Below are 12019 nucleotides of genomic sequence, written 5' to 3'. Positions count from 1 at the left end.
TCCACACCAAGACTGGCTAACTTGGCCATGTCTGAGAAAGATCCTGAGCTCCTCGTGTCTTATAGGTGACTTCGGAAAGAGAAATATCACAAATATGACAAAATATTCTCTTGACTACTCTAAATATGGATGGAAATAGAAGGAAAAAATACCATATAAGGAATCAATGATATAATAAAGATTATATCAAAACTGAAGATAGGGATACAGTAATCTACCATTTATCTGACCACATCTGGAAGGCAAATTGCCATTCTAATAACCGAAGGCCCAAATAATTGAAGTACCATGACAGGTACTATAGGAGTCAGTTAACTGAAGGGTTGTTGTTTTGAAGGTTGGATTAATGGTAGGTTACCATATAATAAATGTACTAATAACAATAAGATACTATAAAATATAGCAAGCAGCAATAAAATAGCAGTAGAAACACACAGGAGAATGTGCTATCATGAGTATTTTTTGATACTAGTAGAAAAAAATGACTGTTAGAAATATGAACATGAAGTAGAAGCAAAATAAGAAGGCTTGATCAGCCAGTCAACTGTCATGTAGACAGTTGACTAGCTGAAATTTGACATGGAGATCTACATGATCTACATGTGAGATCATGTAGATCTCACTGTACCAACCTATAAAATGAAAAATAAAACAATACAAGTCTAAATAAAGTTCTTAGAATTAGTCTAAATGAAAAAAATTTCTGTTTTTATATTTTTAGATTCAATATAAAACTCATATAGCTTAATAGCAGATGTGGTGAGTTTTGGCAATGAAACAATGCATGCTAAGGAACTAAAGTTATTTCTCTTCTCTCAACAGTAATATTTGGATTTGTGGCATGTTTTTTGATGATATTAAGACATGAAATTGCTACATATTTTGAACCTTAAAGAAGACGTTAGAACCTTAAATAACTTTTTTTTTTTCTCTAATGCGAGAAAACAAACTTAATTATGTAAATCTAAGCTCATTAAAATTTTGCTGTACAATACATAATATCTTCTTTTTCTTTTTAGTGTTATATTCGGATACAATCAAAAGGTACAAAAACACCAGAACTAACTGTCCCCAGTTCTCAAGCATCTATGTACTGCATCACTGTGTTCTTTTATTCAGTCATATTTTATAACTGTTACACTCTGCTGAGTATACTAAAGATTTTGATGATCTAGTCAAAAACAGTATTGTACATGAACAGTACCGTATCATGAACAGTACTCTATAATGATACTGCAGCTACTACTGAACTCAAATATCTAAACCATTCATTTGGTTAGCCAAATTAATAGTAATACTGCTCTTGAATTAATAGTTCTCATATTTCTGAAAAGTGCCTCTGTTCTGATGGTCATTTTTAAAAATCAAAAGATTGAACAAATTTTTTAATCAAAAGATTAAAAATCAAAACATGCACTATAAAGATTAACTTTATAGTGCATGTTTTCACAATATGATGGTGACTTAATATCATCAAAAAACATGCCACAAATCCAAATATTACTGTTGAGAGAAGAGAAATAACTTTAGTTCCTTAGCATGCATTGTTTCATTGCCAAAACTCACCACATCTGCTATTAAGCTATATGAGATAATTTTGGTTAATTCCAGAAATATGGCATTGGAAAACAGATTAAGGTATCTTCCCATTAAGTGAAGACTGTATATATATTTTTAACATATATGTTGTTTTTCAAATTTTTTAATCAAAAGATTAAAAATCAAAACATGCACTATAAAGATTAACTTTATGGTGCATGTTTTCACAATATGATGGTGACTTAATATCATCAAAAAGCATGCCACAAATCCAAATATTACTGTTGAGAGAAGAGAAATAACTTTAGTTCCTTAGCATGCATTGTTTCATTGCCAAAACTCACCACATCTGCTATTAAGCTATATGAGATAATTTTGGTTAATTCTAAGAATACTGCATTGGAAGACAGATTAAGGTATCTTCCCATTAAGTGAAGACTGTATATATATTTTTAACATATATATGTCGTTTTTCCTTTAATATAATTATTAATATGACATGTGACTCTTATTTTTGACTTGCAGAGAGCACATATGCACAAGTAAGTGAATGGATGGGGCAAAAATTAAGAAAATGAGGAGAAGGGGCCTGAAAAGCATGTATGCCACTTATTTGGGGCCTTATAAACTTCAAAATCTTATAAAACCATAAGCAAATATGATATTGTGCATTACTTGCCCTTCAAATACTGCCACTGTTTGCTCTGGAGAAACCAGCAAGCAACGATGGTATGTATATAAGACACCAACAATATGAAGTCCAACGGATGTCGCATAAGTTCCTGCAAGCAATGATCCTTTTTGTGCAAGCTGTACTTCCACATCAAGCAGCTCTCTAAGTAGCTAAACAAATAAGTGCATTAAGCAAGTTAGATTAGACTACAAATAAAATTCATATGCAACAAAATATAAGCAATCAGGCTGAAAGAAACTAAACATTTAGTCTTAATTAAACTAGCATGCTAAAACAAAGTATTTAAACATGAGAAAAAAATATTTTCAAAACATTTCATATAACAGATGTCATTATCCAAATCTTCCTTTCATCTAATATCTAAAAAGAATACTGGCAATCTACTAAATAAGCAATAAAACTCAAACCTATTAGCAGCACTCTGAACAATCCTAGTACACCACCTGATCAAAAATATCCATACACCCACTTCACAGCAGTGGATATGGCTATATACATCATAACCATGGCTCATACAGGTATAAAAGCTAGCACATGGTCTTGCAAATCTTCATAGACAATATTAATAGAAAAATGAGCAATAATGAAGAGCTCAGTGACTTGGACGTGGCACAATCATAGGATAACAACTGTTTGAGGAATTTCTGCTCTGCTACAGTTACCCTGATCAACTAAGTGATATTATTGGGATGTGAAAATGTCTAAGAGCAACAACTGTACAATCGCAACTTGTTAGACCACATAATATCACAGAGCAAGACCACTGTCTGTTGAGGGTGCAAAAAATTGCCTGTCTTCAGTTGAAATATTTACTACCAAGATAGAAAATGATTCTGCAAGCAATGCCAGCACTACTGTTTCTTAGGAGCTGAAAAACATGGGTTCCCATGACCACACAGCTGCACACAAGCCTAACATAGGTTATACATATGAAGTAATCAAAATTAAAGTATCCCTGTTTAATTTCGATCCAAATGCTGTGAGATTCATAGCATTCGGACCACCCAGTGATCCGAATGCTATGAATCTTTGCAGGAAAACATTGTGTGGCATACGAAAGTGATATCAGAGGGAAACAAGTTTCCGAAATTCACAATCAGGGGGGGATAGTTGTATGATGTACCAAATGTAGATATGGTAATTTTTCTCTCTCTCTCTCTCTGTGTGTGTGTGTGTGTGTGTGTGTGTGAAGGAGAAAAGCGACAATCATAAATAACACATTTTTATTCACTTCCATTATGCATTCACGGGCTGTACTGTTCATTGTGTTGCCCTTCCCAGTATGCCACAAACTGCATCCTTTGCATAGTGTGTTCAATGGCAGGAAGCAGCTGGTTGGGACTGATGTTGTGCACATACTGCAACATCAGTTATGCTGTCTTTCAATGTAGGCAAGTTATCAGAATTATCTAAATAAATCCTGTCTTCAAGAAATCCCCAGAGCCAGAAGTCACATGGGGTCAGATCAGGTGAACAGTGGGAAATGCATGGATCATAATTCTGACTTCCATGAAATGTTCTTGGAGAACAACTTGTACAGATAGAATGATATATGGAAGGGACCCATCCTGCATGAAAATGCTGTAGCTGTGACATAACAAAATTGTTTATCATATTCCGATACTTCTTGGCAGTAACTGAGTAGGTCATGGGACTGGAATGGTGAAAGTCATCAAAGAAGAATGATCCAATGATAAACAAAGCTATAAACCTAACATCAAACAGTAACTTTGGATGAATGCAAAGGAATTTGTTGGATTGCATGGGAGTTTTGTGTATCCCCATACATAGCAATTGTGTGTATTCACAGCTCCATTCAGGTGAAAGTGAGCTTCTTCCCACAAAATTATCCATAGTGACGCAGCGTCCAACTCCACTCGAGCAAGGAATGTTAAAGCGAATGTCAGTGTCGACTTTCAAAAGTCCTGTGGGAGCAACTACTTTGTCAGGGTTATCTTGAATGGGTAGAAATTCAGAATCTTCAATAGAATTTTCTGGACAGTTGTGTAAGGCACATCCATGTGTCTTGATACAATATGTGCACCAGGAACCAAAGCTGTTATTCATGGTTTGCTCCACAACAGTAGTTGTGGAGCAAACCATGAATAACCTTTCTAGGAAATGCAAATCAAACATAAATAAAATAAACACCAATCTGTATAGGACATACGATTAAAAAGTCACTGTTGATCCAATTTCCACATCTGACAAGAATACAACCTTTGCCAGCAGAAAATTTCTGAAACTAGAAAAAACAACCAGAAAAAAAAAAGTGTATTTCAGATGACTTAGATAGTATTAAGAAAAAGAAAATTGTCATACTTGAAACCTCCAAACAGAATCTCACCAACAGAACAAAGAAAGAAAAAAAAACAACTAAAATCTACAGTTTTGTCTGAGCAGACCATAACTAAGCCAACAGAGGGTCAAAAGAAAATGTAATAAATATAGGGAAAGCAGAAGTCATGGACTTTGTGAGTGCTCTGCTAAAAGAGAAACCAACAAAGAAGGAAAAAATCAAACCCATCTAGCATCAAAAAGATCAAATATGTAGCAGGTGCCAAAGAGAATGTTTCAAAAATCAAAATTACCTATTGTTCTATTAAAAAAGTTCAATGTTTAGAATTTATTATTAAGAAACTGGAAGTGTGACGAATCGGTTTTCAAAAAAAACAGCCACCTTGAAAGATCAAATAGGAAAACTGCAATTCTACCTAACAGAAGGTAAAGACTCAAAAATCCAAGCAGTAAATTTCAAATGGGGAGGAGATGAGATCACAGACCTTAATACTACTGTGGTAAATTTCCAGATCCCCTTCAAAAACATTCATAAAAAGCCGAATAATGAAAAGATGAATATCCTGCACAAAACCCATAAAGCAACTGCCAGTAAAATTTAAATTCGATGAGATTTAAAACAATACTACGTCTGGAAGTTGATGCTACCTTGATGACATTTACTTCCTCTTTATCCAAGAAAATCACTCCTCTTGCCATCAAGATGTTAGTACCTTCTTGAAGAAATTTCCATTAATTTCAAAGGATTTATACATTCACAAATTTGCAAAATAATGTTAAATATATATGATATATTAATTTAACAAAAGGGATGAACATCATTTATCAAAAACTCATCCTAATCAATCGGGACATTAAAGATGAGATGCCAACTAGCCCAAGAAGATGTCAGGTAACTTTCCTGAGCATTTTAAGGATCAACTAGAAAACATATGCACTGAATGGAATTCCACTACCTGGAACTGGGAAAAGTGTTTTTTTTTTTTTTTTTTTTTTTTTTTTTTTTCCCCCCCATTAGTGCAAAAATAGTGCTTTTAGAGGAATAACCATCCCACTTGTGTCATATCCAATCAAGACCTTTATATATGCAGATGAGATTGCATTAACATTACCTGACTAGGTCTAATATTTCTTCAGGTTAACAGAAAAGTTTAGCAACAGCAGTGGCCTGTGCATAAATCGCAAAAAAACAAAACTCTGGAGTTTCAGAACTTTTGATCCAACAAACGTACCCTATGGGCCTACACCAGAAGAAGAAGATCCTATAAACGTCTCAGGTATAGCTGTAAACAAAAACATCACACTCCAAATGCACTAGGTCATTAGGAAACATTGGGAATCTCTCAAATCATGATAAGTGGGACCTACATCATTTAGTAGCAGAGCTATAGTACTAAAAACAATAATCTTTCCTTCAATATAGTAAACCTCTTAAATGAAAAGACAAAGTTTTCATTAGATGTTAGAGTTCACAGAGGATATGAAATAAGTAGTGACCACTTCCTCGTTAAAATAAAATTAAGATTACCACCTAAATGGCTACAAGTAACAAGAACAGAAAGAAAATATAAAACGTTTGTTTATAAAACTAGACTATTAACCTTTTAACTGCTGAGATACTAAATAACCAGTATGACCCTCCTTGCTGGATTATTTTCACAATTATAAAATATTTTATAATAATATGAATAGTTACTATAATGTATTACACATTTTTGCACTGTTTTCTTGTATAAATTGAAGTCACTGAACAAAACTATTATATAGGAATTTTATTTTCAAGTTAGGGATGTCCAAAATTTATCTTGAAATTTATTTGTTTATTCCATGTCAAATAATGTCTCACACACAACTTCAAGTGTGAAACACCTCCCCAAAAATACTTCAATACTTTAGTAGTGTGTGGTAATTTTGAAAGCAGAGATGTACACATAAGGCTATGCCACATTTGGCACACATATACCGGCTCTCTTTCCTTTTTCTTTGCCCCAATGTGCTATTTTAAAACACATGATAATGCCTAGTGGGATTTGCTTTCTTGGGTGTGAGTGGCACAGGTATTAGGAAATGTCTTTCCCTCAGTCTGAGGGGTTCGTCACCCTGTGATGGTCGTCCAGATGTAGTGGTCGGTCTTGGCATGTGGAACTTTTGAAAAATTTCTCTGATGAGAGTCAATTGAAAATTAGCATGTGTGATATTTTCACCAGTATGTATATTATATAAAATATGTGAATTAAGAACAGTGAGATTCAAGAGATGGAAAAATAATTTTCTATACAACTTGAAGGCCTTTCGTACACATTCAAGAGAACTGACCATCATGTTCCATCCATTTTACCACCATCATATTATCTGTGTGTCTAGATTCTACCTGTCCTTTGTCTAATTTTCTGTTCAGTTTTGGCAACCCTTTCCTGTTTTTCCTAACAGTCCCACATGCATTGGTACCAGTTTTACGTAGCCAGTCATACAGAAGAGGGCCAGAATACCAACTGTCTAACCACAATGTGTGTCCTTTCTGCAAATACTTTGCCACTAGGGTTTACACCATGGCCCCAGAAATCCCAAATTCACATTCTGGAATAATGTCTGTAGTTGCCCCTTTGTACACTACAAAATCTAACACATATCCAGTCTCACAGTCACACAACACAAAAACTTTGATCCCGAATCTATGTCTTTTCGAAGGAATGTACTGTTTGAACTGGAGGCAGCCCTTGAACAGTACTAAGCTCTCGTCAATACATATATTTTGAAAAGGGGTAAATACTTTACTGTAGGTTTTTTTCAGATGATCGATAATTGGTTGTAGTTTATGTAGTCTTTGTCCCGGAACCTGAGTTTCATCGTCATTGAAATGTAAAATACGTAAAAGTAAAAGGAATCTGTCCATGGATATGTAGTCTGATGAGGACCTTGGACCAATATTCTGCTATTGTTAGTTTTTTTACCCTAGCCATAAGCATCATGATTCCAAAAATATATATAATTCCTCTGGGGTAGTATTTTTCCATTTTTGCAAATGAGATTGAGGTGCTGGTGGTAGTTTCTGAGTCAAAAATACATAATATTTATTAGTTGTCAGCAATATGTTGCATTATATGAAAGAGGAAAAATAGTTTGAAAAAATCAAAAACAGTTGAACCATCATCTATAATTGCTGAAATACCTGAATCATCATTATTGAATTGGTGAACTGTTGGACGAAAATTTGTATCGTGCCATTGAAACAATGAAGCGTCAGTACAATTTCTTTTTCGCGGATGCACTGGTGCTGGTGGTTTGTTATCTGAACTTTCACTATTTTCTAAAAAATAAATATCATCATTGTCACTGAAATCTGATAAATCAGAAGGTAAAGTTTCTAATACTTCTATTAATTCTGCCTCAGTAAGAGAACGCTGCTGTCTTCTTGTCGAAGCCATTTTTACTAACCCTGGAATCACCGCATCACGTGATCGCCTGGCTCCTATTGTCAAGGACGGCTCTGATAACATTGTGCATGGTCTCACAATTTTTTTATGAAGATAGTGCCACAAAGCAGACAGAAGCTTGCAAATTAGTTCCTTCTAATCCTAAGAGATGGCACTATAAGCCCGCTCAATTCACAAACTAAATTAAATGAGTATTACACATTGAAAGTTCAAATAGAGTTAACTTTATTGTAGCAAGGTCGCCAATTTTTTCCTCACTCGGCCATAGTAGTTAAAGGTTTAAATGACACAAATATACGACTATATGAACAAAGAATTAACCAATATCTAGATAAAATAAAACAAAATGAAGAAATATAAATAGAATGGCTTAATATAAAAACGATACTAAATGCAGCAGCAAATGAAAGCTTAGGAAAGCCCAAAAAATTCAATAAAAGGAAAAAAACTGAAGATATGGGATGATATAACCAAAGAAATAATCAAAATGAAAAAAGACGCCAATCATAAATGGTTAAGCAGTAAAAGATTAGAAGATGAAATCTACTCTACTGTAAAATGATAAACTGAAATTGGAAACGGATGTGAAGTCGGTTTGAAACGGATGTAGGCTGTAACGATTTTGAGTAACTTTTTTGTAACGTTTTTATGTAACAGTTTTGTCAAGTTATTTGAAACTCAGAGGCTACCCTGAGTGTCGAGCCCCGTGTTCCAGACTGGTAGGAGAACTGGCCTACCAGTCCGGAACACGAGGGGGGGCTCTGTAGGCACCAGGGGGGGGCAGAGCCCCCCTTTCGAAGACTTGACACTCAAGGACTACCTGGAGTGTCGAGTCTTCAAAATTCGAGTCAGCAGAATTCAAGGAGAACTGGCCTACCAGTCCGGAACATGGGGGTGTTGGGTGCCATAGGCGTCAGGGGGCAGAGCTCCCTAGTGGAATATAAAAGAAGAGCCATAACTAAAAGAGAAGTCAGAAAAAGACATAGAGAAATCATGGAACAAATTCGTTTCTAATTTAGAACATGATTTATATAAAATAAGACTCAATGTATAAAAGAATTTGAAACACCTAAATGCAGATGCTAAAGAAAACATAAAATTAAACACCGAATTGAAATTAGAAGAATTTCTAAATTTCTACACAGAATTTTGGACAGATAAATATTTAAAAAAAAACAACTGGCAAACATTTAATGAAAATGAAAAGGAAATAACTAAAGAAGAATTAGAAATCAGTCTGAAAGAAACAAGAAACGGAAAATCACCTGGAGAAGATAAGCTAGGTTCAGAACTATATAAATATGCAGGAACAAGATTCAAAGAACGACTCCTATCCAAAATTTCTTCATCTCAAACAACATTTTAAAACAAAAAAAAGCTAATATTATTTACCATCAAACTTCATTTGCCCTTCTCCGAGAAAGAATTAGCCATACGAGAGCCTTGCTCAGCCAAATAGACTCTCAATGCTATGATTTGTTCACAGATATCTCTAATAACCTTGACGTAGACACCTGGCAACTTTTAGATAATATGATTAGCAACAGTTATGCCAAAACCTTCAGTTACAGCAAAAAGACGCAAATTGATAAATTCAACTTGCTATATGATAATTACATTACCTCTAAACCATCTCTACCAGATAACCAGGTGATAATAAAACTATTTAAACACATTTTAACAAAACCTGAGATCTCAATTCTCAAAAAAGGATTCAATTTTGCCTTAAAACCTACTGCTATTCCTAAAATAGAGTTCATCTGCAACTTAGAAAAAGCCATCTCGTGGCTACCACACCCAATAGCTAATGACTTACAATTATAAAGCAGCATAATCCTCTCCGCTCCGTCAAGATCTCCTAACACCAACTCTAATCAAATGGAAAGAAGAACTCTAATCAAATTAAAGAATAATAAAGACATCATCATACTTAAAGCTGACAAAGGCAATAATACTGTTATCTTAAATACAAAAGATTATGAAGAGAAAATTAAAAATCTATTATCAGACACGTCTATGACATTCTCAGTACAGATCCTACACAAAAAAAAACTATAACGACACAATGAACTATTATGTGGAATGACTAACTGGCCTATAGGCTTAATAAGAAAGCTAAAATCCATGCACCCATTGACTCCAAGGTTGTATGGCATTCCTAAAATACATAAAGAGAGTATACCATTATGTCGAATAGTTGATGGAATCTATTCTCCAACTTACCAGCTGTTTAAATATCTAGCCAAGATTTTACAACAACACATTCACAACTCGGACACTTATATCAAAAACTCACAACATTTTATTGAAAAATTAAAAAACATCCCTATCTCTGAAGATGATATGCTAGCAAGCCTTGACGTCACATCTCTCTTTACAAACATTCCAATTGTGGAAGTCATCAATATCTTAGACAACATGCTCCCAAGAAATCACTACTTTTTCAATCACTGTTTAACTTCGAACTATTTTGTATGGCAAAAAACAGTCTAAAAACAACTTACTGGATTAGCCATGGGTAGCCCCCTCTCTCCTTCTTGTGCTGACTTATTCATAGAAGACCTAGAGGATAAAATCTTATCTCAAATTACCCTAAAACCGAAAACTTGGTACAGATATATGTAGATGCCATCTTTATCATTTGGAATCATAAGAAAGAAGAACTAATGGATTATCTCAACCAAATCAATAGTTTCCACCATACCATCAAATTCACATTAGAAATTGAAAAAGATGAAAAACTTCCATTCCTAGACATCCTAATAAAGAAACAAACCAATAACAGTATCAACCTGTCTGTGTATAGAAAACGTACGAAATACTGGACATTACCTCCATTTCAACTCGTCACATCATATATCCCAGAAACTTAGCATTATCCATATGCTTAAGAAAAGAGCTATACAGTACACCACAGACCAGAATGACTTATAAAAAGAATTAACTACAATATCCAGAGAGCTATCCTTAAATGGTTATCATAAAAGACTCTGCAACAAGATTTTCTTTTCGGATATACCACAAAGACAACGTGATGACACCCAATATAATCAAGTACTATAACTATTCCATTTGTCAGCAGCATTTCCAAAAAATTGGCTATCCTTCTAAAACCATACAATATTAGAGTAGCATTCAAGCCGGTCAATACTATTCGGATATTTTTAAGATCACCGAAAGACCCTCATCCTTTCTACAAGTACTCTGGAGTATATAATATACCTTTCTCCTGTGGTGTTAGTTACGTTGGTCAGACCTCTAGAAGCTTCGAAATGAGACAGAAGGAGCACATAGGCTATGTTAGAAACAACAGACAAGATATTTCAGATCTTTCTTCCCACTTTGCCTCTACCAACCATCTTATTGAGTGGAATAAGAGTCATATGCCCTATATAGAAGAGAACTACCATTCCAGAACCTTCAAGGAAGCTGCTATGGTCGCCCGTTCAACAGGAAACCTAAATAAGAATCAAGGTCTAATCCTACAAAATTTGGAAAACTTTAATTAGATCACTAAACATCAAAGAAATGAACTTTCACACGAATTACATTATGTCTCGTAACAAATAAATCATGTTCCCAAGACATGCACATTGTCTTGCACAATACTAATTTTGTATGAATTATAACTGTCAGTTAAAACCTAGGCTGTTAGCTTCATATCGCTTACCAATTGTATCCTTGGAGATGCCGATAGCAAAAATCGGTGAAACTAGTAGGACGAAAAATTAAAACTCTCTTGACTAACATTCATAAAAAGTGTTATAGTTTATTATACAAGTAGTCAAGAAAAGAAAATCACACAACAACTCCTATTATTTTTAAATAAAATTTATACAACTGGTAATCCCCCAATAGAATGGAAAAAAGCAATTGTAATTCCTATCTTTAAAAAAGGTAATAGATGACCCTAAAAACTATAGAGGCATAAGTATACTAAATTCCAGTTACAAAATATATAGTAGAATATTAAATAGCCAAATAATGAAATATCACAAAACTTTATTTCAGAAGTACAGAATGGATTTAGAAAAGGACTATCATGTATAGACCC

At 34.2% G+C, this 12019-nt stretch overlaps 1 protein-coding gene across 1 annotated transcript in view; it reads right to left on the bottom strand.

Moving 5' to 3' along the window:
- kto (mediator complex subunit kohtalo) overlaps positions 1–12019 on the bottom strand; it is a 693083-nt gene that overhangs the window by 429337 nt on the left and 251727 nt on the right. Inside the window, exon 18 of the mRNA XM_090412482.1 lies at positions 2219–2382. Coding sequence (XP_090268608.1) covers positions 2219–2382 — 164 coding nt within the window. The remainder of the gene's footprint in view (positions 1–2218; positions 2383–12019) is intronic.

This window comes from Typopeltis vanoorti, chromosome 22 (assembly GCF_054136105.1).
Source record: "Typopeltis vanoorti isolate ZY-2024b chromosome 22, IOZ_Tvanoo_1.0, whole genome shotgun sequence".
Lineage (NCBI taxonomy): Eukaryota > Metazoa > Arthropoda > Arachnida > Uropygi > Thelyphonidae > Typopeltis > Typopeltis vanoorti.
Note: the sequence above shows the minus strand (reverse complement) of the source record. Positions and strands in the feature narration are given on the sequence as shown.